The sequence below is a fragment of the Morus notabilis genome, unplaced genomic scaffold, assembly GCF_000414095.1.
Source record: "Morus notabilis unplaced genomic scaffold, ASM41409v2 Scaffold747, whole genome shotgun sequence".
Classification (NCBI taxonomy): Eukaryota; Viridiplantae; Streptophyta; class Magnoliopsida; order Rosales; family Moraceae; genus Morus; species Morus notabilis.
Window position 1 is genome coordinate 30,327 of NW_010360787.1, and position 16,470 is coordinate 46,796.

General features: G+C 35.8%; 1 protein-coding gene across 4 annotated transcripts; it reads right to left on the minus strand.

Moving 5' to 3' along the window:
* Nucleotides 1–832: 832 nt before the first annotated feature.
* On the minus strand, nt 833–9,970 carry LOC21392153. 4 transcript variants are annotated; one of them, XM_024165115.1, is made up of 11 exons: nt 9,282–9,970; nt 7,517–7,774; nt 5,987–6,229; nt 5,600–5,749; nt 3,868–5,345; nt 3,249–3,322; nt 3,036–3,117; nt 2,836–2,955; nt 2,601–2,707; nt 1,851–2,008; nt 833–1,336 (listed from the first exon to the last, which is right to left on the minus strand). In XM_024165115.1, the coding sequence occupies exons 1-11, from the start codon at nt 9,720–9,722 to the stop codon at nt 1,094–1,096; spliced, it is 3,354 nt and encodes a 1,117-aa protein (XP_024020883.1). In that variant the 5' UTR covers nt 9,723–9,970; the 3' UTR covers nt 833–1,093. The 4 variants fall into 4 exon arrangements, with proteins under 4 accessions (XP_024020883.1, XP_024020885.1, XP_024020884.1 ...); XM_024165117.1 differs by lacking the exon at nt 833–1,336 and having other exon boundaries at nt 1,932–2,008; nt 2,601–2,697; XM_024165116.1 differs by lacking the exons at nt 833–1,336; nt 1,851–2,008 and adding an exon at nt 2,418–2,439.
* Nucleotides 9,971–16,470: the final 6,500 nt, after the last annotated feature.

The window sequence follows — 16,470 nt, forward strand, 5'->3', positions numbered from 1 at the left end:
CAAAAGTTTCAAACTTCTTGTTGTCCTCTTCAAAATTGTAAATAAAATCTCAAGGAAAATGGTAGCGCGTTATGTGAGTTTTTTACTGTAACAAAACAGTTAGATGTGACTGTATTTTAAAACTTTTTACTATAAAAAAATTCAAATCGACGAAATGAACGAAACTTATAAAATACCACATAAAGTACATTTCACCATTTTCAAAACAAATACAAGAATAAAGCAATCCGGCCTTAGCTCAGTTGGTGGAGCGAAGGACTGAAACTTCGTTTGATATGAGAGACAGAATAAGAACGATAACGATAGAGAGTTGAAAAAATAAGAAATATGAAAATTGAATAAGATTATAATAATATTTTATATTGTTTAATAAAAATAGAGAGTTAGAATAATAAATAATAATTATTTATTTAATTACTATGTTATCCATTTGTGCAATTTGTTAACAATTTTTTTTTGAATGGTAAAATAATCTTTTAAAAGTAAAAATTAGTGGATTGCATGAATCCTACCGTTAGTGGAAAGATTCAATTTGGCGGATTAAGAGGAAGAGCACGTCTCTCCATCTCCCCTCTCTTTCTCCTCTCTTCCCTCCAATCAAACAAGGGATTGCATCTCTCCCTCCATCTCTCTCCTTCCACCCCTCTCCCTCCCTCCATCCCTCCCTCTATCCCTCCCTCCAACCAAACATAGTGTGAAGTTGGAAAATGCAAATACAAGAAGAAAACATCTACAAGTCGGATGAACCAAAGCGTGAAGTTGGAAAATGCAAATACAAGAAGAAAACATCTACAAGTCGGATGAACCAAAGCTAAGAATTGAAATAGAAGGATGGGGCAAACTGCGGAAAAAGACTATTATGATCAACGTGAATTTGCTTCGCCGTTACAAACTATACAAAATCTGTACATAACAGACACACTGCTGCCAAAGAATACAAATCAAAGAATACCATAAAGAAAACTATGATCAGAGGACAGAAAGGAATAAAAATATAGAAGCGGGTGAAAAACGACAACAAATCAACGAATAAAATGAATTTAAAACTAACAAAAAGGAGATGTTAACGGGGTTTAGGAAATGAACAGCTTCATTAGATGCATCTTACAGACAAAGGTGACATGCCCGTCCCTGCGTGGATTGCCTTCAACAATGCTACAAACTTGAACAGACAGTCTTCAGAGAACCACTTGAGCTTCCATGTAGGAGAGCCTAAAGTTTTCTTTTCCTTATCCATCCCTTCACCCTCCTTGCCAGATTTGGCAGAGGAATGACAAACTGGTGTTGCACATGAAAAAGCTAAAGTCACACACTGACTCTTCTTGGTCTCAACAACCTGGAATTCATGTTCAGATAGATGCGTCATATAAATGTTCATACATTTTGTTCATAATTGTTATACACCGAGGTCTGCCTATAACGGACCTGCGCAATAATTTTTAGAAATGTATTTTTTAATTTAGAAGTAAAACTTAAGTGATTACCGACACACAAAATTGCAAATCAGTTCCAACCTGTTTTAACTACTTTCCCTTAAAGGAAACGGAATTAAAAGCATACAACATAAGACAATACGCTGTTTCTCAGTTATTGAAGGAAAAAAAGAATGGTGTGAAACAAAAATTTACTTGGTATTTTGGCATCCCGTAATTGAACATAAAATCATGTTCGAAGCAAGAAAAAAAAACAGGGTATACATGCATGTGTTGAATTAAGTTATGGTTACGATAATATAAAAGGAAACCAGAAAATACTTATTCTCCTGCTCTTTTAAATTGTAATGTTGACCTAAACGAGGGGCAAAAGAACGGGGAAAAACAAAAAAATTTTGGGTAAATGATTGGACTTACCATCTCAGATATGTCAGTGATTGAACAACATGAATCGAACGAGAAGTACAGGGACGAAGATGTATCAACCAAAAGGGAGCTAAACTTCACTAGGTCTTCAACACACACAAGAAGATGCACTCCAACAACAAACAATGATCTTGGAAGCCATGAATCCTCTGTCCAGTTTGAATACAGCATCCGTTAGTCGTTAAGAAACAAGAAAGACTCATAGTCAAAAAGTGCAAAAATAAGTGAATAAATAAAAGAAATATAACAGGTATTGCATGCTTCAGGAATACAAAATGCAGACTCGGAAAGAATTGTACAACCACACAAACATTAATCATCATTAAAATGCACTTGAAAAACAATTGTCTATAAACTCCAACACGCATAGCTATTAAAAGATTAAACAAAAAAGATACCACTGGCATAGCTCTAAGTATGGACATTCTTCAGCTTTTATTTTATTTCCTTTTCTTTGTTTCAAAGAATCCAAACAGTACCTTAGCTACTGTCAGAAGCATATGAAGGTTAAAGAAGACCAACACCACTATAAGATATGAATAATACTACAGAAGGCAACGTCCAGGAGAATTCTACTACCCTGGAAAAGAAAATTTTATCATGTTTCCTGAGATGGTCATTCCCTTTTTCTACTAACGGAACTGTACCATTGTACTTATCCTATGCTAGAAGACATTTATCACAGTTAAAATCATTGTTGGGACAAAGAAATTTAATAAGATAAAAAAGTTTGGAGCAAACCTTCATGGTTGTTATGCCAAAACAGTACCAAAGCATACTGGAATATGCTTACTTTTGAACCACCAAGTATTTGTTTCTCAAACAAGTCAACCTGAACCTGCTCCAAACTGCCATTTAAATTTCCAAAACCCAGTCTGTCATAACAAAGGAAATAATATATGCAGGGTAAAATTCAAAGCCATAGAACGGACTTGCGAGTTTTGAACTTGTATTTGAAAGCAAATGGATAGACCACCTTCTTAAAGAAATATCATCTGCTTTGTATGAGTAAAGAACTTCTAAGATGCAAAGTAACTGTCTTGATTTTCCGATACTTCGTGTTATAAACAGGTAGGCTGAACGCTCAATTGACAACCTGACTCAACCACATACATATAAACATATCGTTAGAGAAGTGAATATCTGTGATTGCTACAAGTAGTGAAACTCACTGACCTCACAACCTGAAGTCCCATGCCAACTAAAACTTCCCTGACGTCTTCAATCCTATGGCAAGCCAGGAAACTCGAGATGGTTTCTGCACATCATTATAGTGAGCTTCAGCAATCATAATTCTAAACAACTAAGAGGAGAAAAGTCTTCACCTAATATATAAAAGGGGAAACCACCAACGGAACCTATCAATCTTACAAAAACTTGACGACCAACCTGATCCATCATCTGTGGCACCAATAAGTAACACATACAACTTCTTTTCACTGCTCAGTACTAGAGCTACATCTCTGCACGTGAAACAAAAAGAAATTGACTTCAGGAAGATTTAAAATCTTTGCACAATTCTCTAAGTCATAAGAAGACGCCTAGTAATAGGAATATTAGAACTAGGCAATGTCCTAAATACATCACTAAACTACAAACAGACAATTAAATAAATCAAATTTGTTAAACAAAAATACTTATGTTTCCTGTTCAAAAGACTAATAGCAACAGCAAGTAAGAATTGATAAAGGCCCGCAACAAAATAAAAGACCTTTAGAACTTAAGAAACCAATCGAATTATCTTGGACAAACTAATTCTCTCAGTGTAACATGACAGGGAATTGCAACATCAAAGCCAGTGAAAAGAAAAGGATAGAGCAATTAATAACTTACAAGCTTTACATAAGAAAAATCTAGAAGATACAACAACATTTAAAATCTATCTCAAGTAAAAACATCAGCAGATAATTTTATATACACCGACATCTTCTTGAAATTTCAGGAAACAGAGCTCCTACTCTTTACATTATACATCATACTTGATAAATTTTAGTAATAAAAATGTCACCTTTCAGTGGACATGGAATCCATCTCAAGTATACAGTGGCAACGCATATACTGCACACAAATTTCATGATTTCTTGAATCTGCAACGTTTGAATTGAAATGATCCTCAATAAAATCATCAATCTCTCTACATGACCAGTTAACCGAGGGAGACCTATGAGCATCTTCATTTCGTTGGGTTATAACAATACTTGGTATAATTTGTTTCTTTTCATCAACTTCTTGAAGATCACTTCTGTCAAAAGATCGACTATGTTGCTCTATTTCCGCTTCTGTTCCATGAAGGTCAAAGTCTCCATTTGATTTTTGGGGTGTTACTATCTTTCCAACAGCATTTTTCTCCTCCACTAATGAAACAACTCTTCTTTTTGTTTTTCTCTTTCCTTTTCTCTTGTTTGGCAAATCATCCTCCTCATTGAGGACATGTGTAATCTTACAATCATGAGCCTCAGGACCATCATTGCCACATGTCTGCCTGTCGGAATCTATACTATTCTGCATATCAGAGGTTTTGTTGGAAGAGGGATCAGCCGAACATTGCCCATTTTCTCTTACAGGAGAAATCCGATGTCTCCTCTCATAATACTCGTCTTCAAAAGGTTTTAAACCAGGATGCCTCTCAACAATTGCATTGGAACATTTTTCATTTAGTAACTGATCAATATCTGACATTGGCCCAAAGGCACAGATATCATCATCACTGCAGCTAGTATTGCTATCAGATGATGCCACCGAATATGACTCTGCTGATAATTGCAGAATTTCTTCCTCTAAGTATTGACGGCGATGAAGAATATCCTCTCGATAATGAGGTGGTGATCCAGGCTGAGCAGAGGAATGTGATTCTGAAATACTATCAATGGCAATCAATGGGGATATGCTCCTAAAACTTAATTGATTGGCAAACGTATCGGCCAGTAAGCTTTTAGTCTGAGCAGGCAAACTGCTACTCCTTTCATAAGGAGAGGATTTTACATGTTCCTCCTTAAGATCTGTTCTCCCCGAGCCACTTGGGTTAGCTCCACCAGTAACTCCCATCAAACCAATTTGGTCAATGTATTGATGTGAATGCAAGGAACTATCAGATTCCATAACATTTGTGCTACTCTCATCTCCTGAAGCTTGGACAGAGTCCGAGACATATCGCAAGCTTTCGCTGACATTCCTCTCACTTACCCAGGTCTTTGATAAATTCTCTCTCCCCGGATACAACGTAGTTCCGATATATTTGTTGTGGTCCATGACATTCTCGTGAGCATGATCCATCCATTCCTTAAATTCCCGTAACCAAAGAACAGAACGTTCCTTCTTCATTAGCTCAACTTTATTCATTAAATCAACTATTTCAGCATCATCATCAGACATGACAATTTCCTCCCTGCTTTGAACCTCATTATCAATTGATACAGAATCCTGATCCGAACATAGATAGGTGTTTTCTCCTTCACCCTCAATTGAAGCAAGACGAGTTACCTTCTTCTGCATAGAAGAAATTACATGGGTTTAAAACTGTCGAACATGGTAATAATGAGATGAAGAAAATAATCTACATAATGAAGGATGTAAAAGAACAATTAAAATTATAAGAAGCAACAATACAGTAATCCAATCCATTACAAATACATTACAAGAGAAGAGGGATATACACCTTAAGCACAAAAGATCAGGCATATTCACTCTACCCTATGAACCGGAAAGAGTGCAGGACCCAAGTATCTATAGAAATAACATACCCGTCTTCTGTTGTTAGACCCCTCTCCTGTGTCATCACATATAGCAGGAGAATAAAACCCAAAGCTGGCAGGTCGCTTCTGCCTGCTGGAAATTATAAGCTGCCTCTTCCAAAATTCTCTGGTGCTAATTTCCTTATCATCCAGCTTGAACTAGTAAAACATACAACAAGAAGACATTTGTAAGTTGGAGAACATATGCACTTCAAATACAAAACAAAGCCGGTAGTTAAAAAAAAAAAAAAAAAAAAAAAAAAAAAAAAAAAAAAAAAAAAGAAAAGAAAAGAAAAGAAAAGAAAAGAAAAGGAAAGAAAAGAAAAGAAGAGTGGTTTAACAGTAAGAAACAAAGAAGATCATAATATCCAAAAACCAAATATATAAATGACTTACATTCTCTAAATGATTTATGTAGCTGAATGCTTGTGGTCGATACCATCGGGCACAGCATAAAGGATTTCCCTCCAACCACAAGCTTTGTAGAGATGGAAGTCCCACAAGGAATTCTAACTCTGAAAAATTGGAAATAATGTTGTAGGAAACATCAAGGTCTTCAAGTGACTTCAAATTCTCAATCCCATGCAATGTAGTTAGAGCATTGTTCCTCAAAACAAGTTTAGCAATATGACAGGAAACCTGCATAGTCCAACAACATCAATGGATGGGTCCAATCTAATTCCTAAATTAGAGAGAGAGAGAGAGAGAGAGAGAGAGAGAGAGATTTGGAACTGAAATCATAAAACCTGTCACGTCGCAAAGTGGAATCATTAAACCTGACATCATTCGTTCAATGACACAGGTTACTTTCCTCAATATCAAAAGGCAAAAAGGTTATTCTCAACAATCAAAAGTTTTACCAAATAGTTTCTGTTCAAAAATAAAAGTTATTTTTAAACCATCACAGAAATTTCCTTTGGGATGCTAAGAACCGAATACTGGGGACACCTATGACATCTCATAATGATAGAAAACTCATAAAATCCACATTGTATGCCTTGTAGATCATGTCTAAGGTCCAACCATCTTGGAATTTTTAGTGGGGATTGGGAGGAAACAACACATGGTTTGTAGCTCAAATGGTTGGATGCGTGAGTGTGCTGCAAGGTTCGTATCACGATGGTTTCATTTCTTGTTAGTAAAGTGAAAGCTATAGGCCCCACAACATGTTAAAAAATAAAAAACCTCTTGGTATGGAATAAATAATATATAAACAAATGAACTCCGTAAACTACAAGCAGAAACCATTAGGACTTCAACAAGTTCAAGTTTGCTGTATGTCGTTCTATGTTAGGGCAATTTAAAAACTTCTTCCATAAAACGGTGTAGAAAACTCTCAGATGGATAATCTTACAGCTCAGGCAAATCAGAAAAAGCAGAAACCATTAGGACTTCGACAAGTTCAAGTTTGCTGTATGTCATTCTATGTTAGGGCAATTTAAAAACTTCTTCCATAAAACGGTGTAGAACACTCTCAGATGGATAATCTTACAGCTCAGGTAAATCAGAAAAAAGCAGTTACATATCAAAAGGAGATGAGGTATAAGGAGGGAAAATTGCTCGAATACTGTAATTATGTGAAATGCATGGTGAAATGACCATGCAGTTTGGGAATCGCTAATGAGGTAATCTGATAGAACAGAAGTAAAACTCCTATTCCTATTCCATGGTTAGCAAGCCAAGCCTATTTGAGAGCACGCTCCATTTACTCGGCAACCAACATAGAGTTTTCAAGTTAAGCTTTCTTGGTTTTGTTGCAAAATAGATTAATGTATGTTTTTCCTTTTTCCCACTTCACCTAAAACTAACAACAAAAGAAGCTTTGAAGGAAGTGATAATGCTAATCTTGAACAACAAAGACAGAAGTCATAAAACTAAAAAGCAATCAAGCAGGTGGCAATATGTCAGACAACTAAAATTCCTTACCTCGCTAAATGATGTAACTGTTCTAAGGTGGTTGAAGCCAAGATCAAGGTGTTTCAGTTTGGCACACTTGCGGAGATTATCAACCTTCGTAAACTTGTTACGGCTAAGGTCAAGAGTTTCAACAGCAGGTAGAAGTTGCAAAGACTCATCCATGAGCAACATGCCATTGCACGCGCATGAAACAAACGAAAGCCGATTCCACTGTGGAGAGTCCTTTATTTCAGCAATCCTACTTGCAAAGACATGCCGTAAAGCATCCTAACGTACCAAGAGATCACAAACACAAAAACTTAATTGCGAGCCTAGAAATTAACTCTCACATTTAATATAATGTGTTAGGAACCGTTAGTTGGGGGAGGGCATTTGTACATTGTTAGTAGTGGTTAGAGGAGAGCTAGTAGTATAAAAGGGAGGGATTAGTTGTTAGTAAGGGAATGTCGGATTTGTAGAGTTCTGGAAATTGTTTTGGGATTGGGAAACCAAGACGGGAGAGTTAGATGGTCTCTCGAACAAAATCTCAATTAGGGTTTCCTAATTGTTCTATTAGTGCTTATCATCCATAATAATTCTCTTTCATTCAAATCCTATTGTTTAGATCAAGTTTCTAACATTTTGGTCCTCCTGTCTCCCGCCATTGCGAACGTTATCCACCCTAGCCGGCGGTCCCCACTGCTCCAACAGTGCCTCCAAACAGCTGATCAAACCTCCCCGATCTGAGCTCCCAGCTCAGTTCGCAGCCCATTCACCTCCTCCCAGAGCTGGGGAAGCTGGCCAGAGGTCAGCGCTTACACCTCCTTCTCAACCGCTGCCAAGCCCTTCTCAACCGCTGCTACTCTCTCTCCGCCAACTGGTTTAGGTGCCATGATCGTTGCTCTGATACCAAAAATGTTAGAAACCTGATCTAAACAATAGGATTTGAATGAAAGAGAATTATTATTGATGATAAGTACTGATAGAACAATTAGGAAGAGACTATCTAACTCTCCATCTTGATTTCCCAAGCCCAAAACATTTCCCAAAACTCTACAAAACCGACATTCCCTTACTAACAACTAATCCCTCTCTTTTATGCTACTAGCTCTCCTCTAATCACTACTAACAATCTACAAATGCTCTCCCCCAACTAAGGTTCCTAACATAAGATGATGCACGATGACATAAATTGAGACTTGTGGTAAAAACGAGAGAGAATAAAAAAGCAATACATTCCTTAAAAGAAAAAAAGAAGCAAATCCCACTTCCTTATGCAATTTCAAAATAAATGCATAAAAAATAACTTATTAACATTCAAATCCCAGATTTCCCACGTAATAAGAAAGAAAACCAAAACCAAAACCTTAACTAAATTGGGGCTTAACTAGAAGTGCAATTTAATACCCTTATGCAATTTCCTTTGACAAATTCAAAACCACTCAATACTTTTGCGTATCATGTGAAACAAAACGCATTCCATACTCTACTTTCTTTGCTTTCTCCTCATTTTCTCAAAAACCAAATAAACGGTAAGAAACCACGAACTTATTGCTGCAGAAAAGAGAGAGTAAATACACAGTAAATTCACGCACAATAAATGCTTAACGTTGAAACCTCAAATTTCAATTTTCCATTCACGTAACCAGTGAAACATAACGGACTCCTTCGAACTCCAATTTCACGCCTTTTCTCTCCTATTTTCTCCGGAACTAAACCGACCGTAAAAAGCAGAAACCGAACGAGGGGAAAAAAACAAAACAAAACAAGAAAAAAAAAAAACGAAAGAACTCACAGTAGAATTGTGGCAGACGATCCTCTCCAACGTGTGCCTCAACTCGAGCAATCCCTTGGCGGCGGAGGTGGACAAATCGCAACCTCTGAGCTCCAAAAGTCTCAACCTCCCAAACGGCAACAGCGAGAGAGGCGTGGGGTCCCTCGCCGGCGGCGCCAATACCGAAACGACCTTGAGGGACGTGAGTAAGCGGAGAATCCGGCGGAGCTGCTCGAGCGCGCGGTGGTCGCCGAGGTCGGAGACGTAGGCGCGGAGGTAATCAATTGGAGCTCCCGCGAGGAGGCTCTCGAGCTCGCTGAGCGCCTCGAGCCGCGACTGCACGTAATGTAGCCCCACCGGATTGAGCTTCAGAACTAGGGTTCCATCGATCAGAGGGCCGGCGTTCTCCTCCACGAACCTCACCAGCTTCTCCAGGTACCGATCTCCGGTGACGATCGCCATCGGCGGCGGTTGTTGAGGAGGTCAATTTGGGGATTTCACACAGAAAAACCACATCCGCAAATATCTACGTATATGTATATATCGATACGGAAAAAAAAAGTTTTTAAGTCCCTAAAAAAACGAAATGAAAAGTGAAGGAGGTTTATGGTTTCTAGAGAGAGAAAGGAGGCTTGGGGGGGATTCGGAGGGAAGAGAGAGAAACCGCCATAGCCGTGCAGTGAGAGAAATAGAGGGGGAGAACGGTTTTAGTTTTGTTTTAGAAGGACATTAATGATTGGGAAGTTTCATAAGTTTCATTTCATATTTACCAAACGAACGAAGGAGGAAGAAAAATATCCTCAAAAAAAAAAAAAGGGCGAGAACGGTTTTAGTTTTGTTTTAGAAGGACATTAATGATTAATGATTGGGAAGTTTCATAAGTTTCATTTCATATTTACCAAACGAACGAAGGAGGAAGAAAAATATCCTCAAAAAAAAAAAAAGGAATATAAATAAAGAAACATGAAATGAGAATTGTCAGTGACACCTGGCCAACATGCAGTCACCATTATGGGACCCCTACGATCTCGACGCGTTTCTTATCGTTTATCCACTTCGCCCTTAACTTAGAGTGTCAATGGGGCGGGTCGGGACGGGCTTTCGACCGACCCGCCGCTCCATTAAAAAAAAATGTCATTTTGTATAATAATGTCCTGTTTATTTCGTCGATTCGAGTTTTGTTACAGTAAAAAGCTCTCAGAAACAGTCACATTTAATTTTTTTATTACAATAAAAAACTTTCACATAATGTTATATCTCAACTCAAATTAAAAACTCGAATCAGTAAACTAAACGGGCCTGAAATTTTTCTCTATTAACTAATACATTGAGGGAAACCAAAATCAGATTCCACGTGTGTGTACATATATACATACTTATATATATATATATATATATATATGATAAATTTTTAGGTAGAATGAAAATGGAGAGAAACTCATAGAAAAAAGTAAAGGACGACATATGGGTTGTTGTTACAGTTTTTTTTTTATTAAAATTTAAAATTTTCTTTATTATAATATTTTTTTCTCACATACATAATTTAAATTATCAATTTGAGTTATAAAAGAACCTTATAATGTTTTTCTATTGTCTGGGCATATCAGAAGGCAATTTTTATTACCTTGAGAAAAGAAAACAACATAGAAAATATTGTAGAAATGCATTAAATGAATTTAGTAATGGGAAACATCAGGACAACAATGTCCAAGGTTCAACAACTTAAAACAACTCTAATCATATTAATTATTTTATATTTTTAACCAAAATAACTAATGATTTAATTTTTTTTTTTTTAGTTTTTCTCCACTCCGACTATTAACTAAATAGTTAACTATTTTAACTAAAGCATTTTTTACTATCTAAATATAACTAGCAAGAAGTAGCTAACTATTTTTAATTTTTATTATTTTATTTCTTATTTTGACGTAAAGTAAAAGTTAAAAAAAAGTTATTCATATTTTAACCTCAAAAGAATATTAAAATAATTCATGTTTAGTTAAAATAGAAAATATGGTTAGAGTAACTTAGTAAAAAGTTACTAGCTAAAATAGCTTTCTAGTCATTTTAACTAAAATTTAACTACAATTTAGAAAGCTCCCTTAGAGATGCATTAATTAAATTATTGAAACTAAAAAACCAAAAAAACTTACATTAATTAAAATTCTGAAAATTATTTTTTAACAATACACACAAGAAAAAAGAGAGAGAAATAGCGTTATATTCTGGTTGTTTCCAATCAGTGCTGAAATTTCAGGCGGCGAGCATGCCCGATGCTTGAAAATTTTTTGGCACGGCAGGCAGGCGCCATTCGCCGCCCGTTCGACCATTTTAGTCGGGCACGGGCTCGGGCAGCCCAAAAAAAATCCATTCCGGCTGCCCGCCGCCGGTAGAAGAGTCGATCTCGCCACCTGCCGGATTTTTTTTTTTGAATTTTACCGCGTAACCCGAATTTTCCCGAATATGCCTAAATTTTGCCGAATTTTTTGACCGTTAGCCCAAATTTTACCCGTTGCCCGAATATGCCTGAATTTTTTTGACCGTTAGCCATTTCTGCCCGAATTTTAAACCCAACGGCTCTTTTTTGCCTGACCTGACCACCGCCCAAAATTTGCCTGAATTTCAAACCCCAACGGCTATTTTTAAGACCGTTGCTCGAATTTGCCCGACCCGACCCGAATGCCCAAATTTCACAGTACAACCTGCCGAATACTTGAAGAACAGAGAAACACATTGCAATAGGATACTGTTGAAGCTTTGATGTACATCAAGGATTGGGATCATTTCGACCAACGCTTACACGATACAATCTCACCGGCAAGCCAAGAATGGATCGACGAATTTAATAGATTAACTTTTAATTTTCAAGACGATCCTTCTGCTTCAAATTAAATTTTATTATTGTAATTTGTAAATATTTATTTTCTTTATATAGTGTTATTGTAATCTTGTATAGACTTTATAAGTTCGTCAAATTTGTAATTCGTCCCACAATGATTGCACTCTTTTTTCCTTACTAAGTTTTTATCCCAATTGGGTTTTTCTTAGTAAGGTTTTTAACGAGACAATCATGAATTACAAATTTAAAAATCAATAAAAAAATAATTTTTTTATATAGTTCGTGCATTCATTTCAAATTGTAATATATATATATAATATAAAAAATATTTAAAAATTCAGGCATTTCGGTCGGGTAACAGGCAGCCCGACCGGGCTCGGGCAGCCAAAGGCTGGCCAATGCCCGTCCAAGGACAAAATTCAGGTCGGTCGGGCAGCCCGAAAATTCAAGCAGTTCGAGCTCAGTCATCGGGTAAAAATTCAGACTTTTCAGTGGTCACGGACGGCCCGTCCAAAATTTCAGTACTATTTCCAATCCAAGCCATAAGGGAAATGTCGAAAAAGAAAAAGAAAAAACTACGAAAATTATTCAGTAGAAAATGAGTTTGTGACTCTTTTTTTTTTTAAGAGTATCTAGTCTTCTTCCTCTCACTAGAATATCCACACACACGTGTTCCACTTTTGCTTCTTTTTTTTTTTTTTTCAAGAAATCCGTTCTATTTGGGACTTGAGAAAATGAGGGAAAATTTCTATGGCTAAAGCTGGATAAAAGCTTCACTCAAAAGTTTTTTTTTTTTTTTATTAAATGTAATAGGGCGAGTTGCAATTGACCTGCTCCACCCTGACCCGCACATGAGCGGGTTGCAACCCGCACATGAGCGTGTTGCAACCCGCCCGGCCCATGTCTCAAAACTATGTGGGCGAGCACCATTTTGTCCCGTCTTATTGACATCCCTACATAGACTAGACTTTAGTTGTTAAAAGCCTATTAGCTTTTATTATTTACAGAAATTATAGTAAAATAATGTTTTTACAAAGGGTAATTTTTAAAACTACTCCTTAAATAGAGCCCTTTTAGTTTTACCCCTTAACATTAACTCATAAATTTCTATCTTTTAGATTAGAACTAGTTAAGGGGTAGAATATGTTTTTTTTAAAGAGGTATTTTTAATAAGTATGGTACTTAAGTAGGTAGAATCTGTAATTTTCTCTTTTAGGCGAAGCTAAGCCCGTGTTTGTTTTACTTGTTTAGTTTAATTCAACTCAATTCGAATGGTATGCGTAATTTGAACTCATGTTTGCTAAGCATACAGTTCGAATTATATTCCATATTTGAAGTGAATTAAACTATTCAACTTAGAGTTTAACTCTCACTGAGTTCAACCGTTCAAACCATTTTTAAACAGTAAAACGATACTCACTCTCTATGTTTTTCACACCTACCAAACACAAATTAGAATTTGCACATCTAAACACTAATTCGAACTACAATTGAAACTACACTTGAATTTTTCTGTTCAAATAAAAAAGTTCAAACCAACAAAATTCAAATGAGTGAACCAAACAAGGGCTAAATCTATCTATTATATTTGTGAAAAATTGTAAGAAATAGCTCTACATTTAATACTTATGGAAGTAAAAAGCCAATTTACCAACTTATAGAACTTAATAGACCATTTCATGTTTTCAATTTTTATTTTCTAATTTTACCATTTTTTTTATTTTTTTTCTTTTTCCTTGATAAATCCATACATATATATATATATATATATATAGGATTTACTACATTAAAATCACTCAAAAAAGAATAGTACAAATTCTAATAGTAAATTTTGGATTTATCAAGTTCATATTACTAGGAAAAAAATGTATAAATTCTAATAGTAAATCCAGAATTTACCAAGTTTGTATTAATATGGAAAAAGTAAAAAATCTAATGGTAAATTGTGGATATATCTGATAAATCATGAATTTACCAAGTTCATATTAGTAGAAAAAAGTACACTACAAATTTTAATGGTAGATTCCAAATATTTTTAGTAAATCTTGGATTTATCAAGTTCGTATTAGTAGAGAAAATGTGAAAATTTTAATGGTAAATTATGAATATACATGATAAATCCAAGATTTACTAAGTTCATATTACGAGGGAAAAATGAAAAATCTAATAGTAAATCCCGTATATACTTGGTAATCTATGATTTACTAAGTTTGTATTACAAGGAAAAAATGAAGAATATAATAGTAAATCACAGATATATCTGGTAAATTCTAGATTTACCAAGTTCATATTAATAGGGAAAAAGTTAAAAATTTGATCGTAAATTTTAAATTTACATGATAAATTCTAGATTTACCAAGTTTGTATTAATAAGAAAAAAAAAAACACACAAATTTTCATGGTAAATCTCCAAGTTCATATTACTTTATTAATGTTTATCTTTTTTCTTACTTATAAAAAAATCTCTTTTTTGCTTTTTACTTTGTTATTATTTATTTTGGCTCTATTTTTTTTTGTTGTTGGAAATTCGGCTCTATTTTGTTCTCACAAGTCACAACGTTTGTCTTATTAATAAGCATGAGACCGAAGAAAGGTAGATAATAAACTTGCCTATGAAATCACTTTCACCGTTTCACGTCCAGCATATTCATCGTTATTTGAAAATTATTATGCTCTATCTTTTCAACTCTCTTTTCTTGCCCTTACATCTTTTAAGCTATTGATAAAATATGGCAGATTAGAGTATAATTAGAACATATTTATATGCTTCATAAGATTAATATTTCTCAAACTTATGTCCTATTGCAACTCTATTACTACTAGTACTATTAAAAATCCTTGTGATATTTGGGGTTTTTTTTTTTTTTTTTTAAAAAAAAAGGGGGGGGGAAAGTGTTGTTTATTAAGGGGCCAAATCGGTCAGCCTACAAAAGAGGATCAGCAGCCTCAATGCTCCTAAAAGAAACAGAAGATGAAAAAGCAAACTTAGCCAACAGATAATGGGCAACTTGATTTCCCTCACTGGAAACATAGTTAAGCACACACCACCAGAGGCTAGAAGATACTCTCTGATATCTTTAACAATCAAAGCTATAGCACTAGAAACATCAGCATTAGAAAACTTATTGACTGCATCCACTGCATTTGAAGCATCTGATTCCATGATAGCAGCTTGGAGGCCAACTGCACGCACAAACTCCAGTCCAGCACGGGGTCGGACAGCAAGACACTCGGCTATATATTATGGTTCGATTAAGATCAGAAAAATCTGAGTTTCCATTTTTACTGCAGATTCGTGATCAAGTCTCAGTTCTTAGTATGTATTTTTCGAATCTATGTTAACAGACGAGAATCTTTTGGAAATATTGCTTAAAATGAGATGCTGCCGAAGGCGGGAGTGAGGTCAAGGCGTGCTAGTGATACCAATAATCGACGGACAACCGCCGATGACCAGTGACCGCCGTGATACCATCCGGTTACCGATCGGTAACCGCTAGTATCCATCTAGATAGCAGTATCCGCCACTATACTGGTGGATATCCAAGACGATACCAACATTGGCGGCACCATGACCATTCCCGTAGCCGGAACCGGAACACTTGAAAATCATAAACTGCCAGTAACCGCCAATATTGGTGGCGTTGAAACCTTCATGATCACTAAGATACCTAAAAATTTAGAAAAAAAAAAAATCATTAAAAAAAAAGAAAGAAAAGCACAAAACACTTGACAAAGTCCACAAATCCATACAGAATTAAAAAGAAAGTGTAGCCATCGATCTCCCCCGAAGATCTTGCCGGCGCTTTGTATGGACACCACAGCGCAAGCGGAGATCTTTAGATCTCCCCTCACGCGAAGGAGATCTCACAGGCGTTCTCCTTTGCGCAGCTCCAGGGAGAGATCGCATCCACACGACGACATCAGTGGGTGTCATGGGGGAGATCGCGCGAGGAAGAGATGGCTAGAACGCTATACTGAGTTATGGCTTTAAATGAGAGGGTTTGGGGGCTTCCGGTAAAAGTCGATTCACCGGGATTTTCCATGGCATTCAACGTAAATAACTCATCTGCAAACGGCACAGATTTTGGGCCAAAGGCATTGTTCGCTTGGAGTATTTTGAGTCAAAAATTAAAAAAAAATAAGTCAAAAATTAAAAAAAAGTAACTTAAATTATAATTTTATTTAAATTCATGTTCTTTTAAATTTAAATTCGAGTTTGAGATTAAAACTTGAGTTCAAGTTTCTCTTTCAACTCGAATTTAGAAACTCGAACTCAAATTAATAAATAGTATTTTTTTCTATTATTAAAAATGTTATAACTTTTTCGTTTTAATTCTGATTGAGATGATTTTTTTTCTATGCGTTGACAAC

Bases quoted from the DNA above. Each gene is read 5' to 3' on its own strand.
- LOC21392153 (XM_024165115.1), bottom strand. From the start codon at position 9,722: ATGGCGATCGTCACCGGAGATCGGTACCTGGAGAAGCTGGTGAGGTTC. The intron at 5,750-5,986 runs GTAAGTCATTTA...ATGTTTTACTAG, and splicing joins ACATAAATCATTTAGAGAAT to TTCAAGCTGGATGATAAGGA. The intron at 5,346-5,599 runs GTATGTTATTTC...TCTTCTATGCAG, and splicing joins GGTCTAACAACAGAAGACGG to AAGAAGGTAACTCGTCTTGC.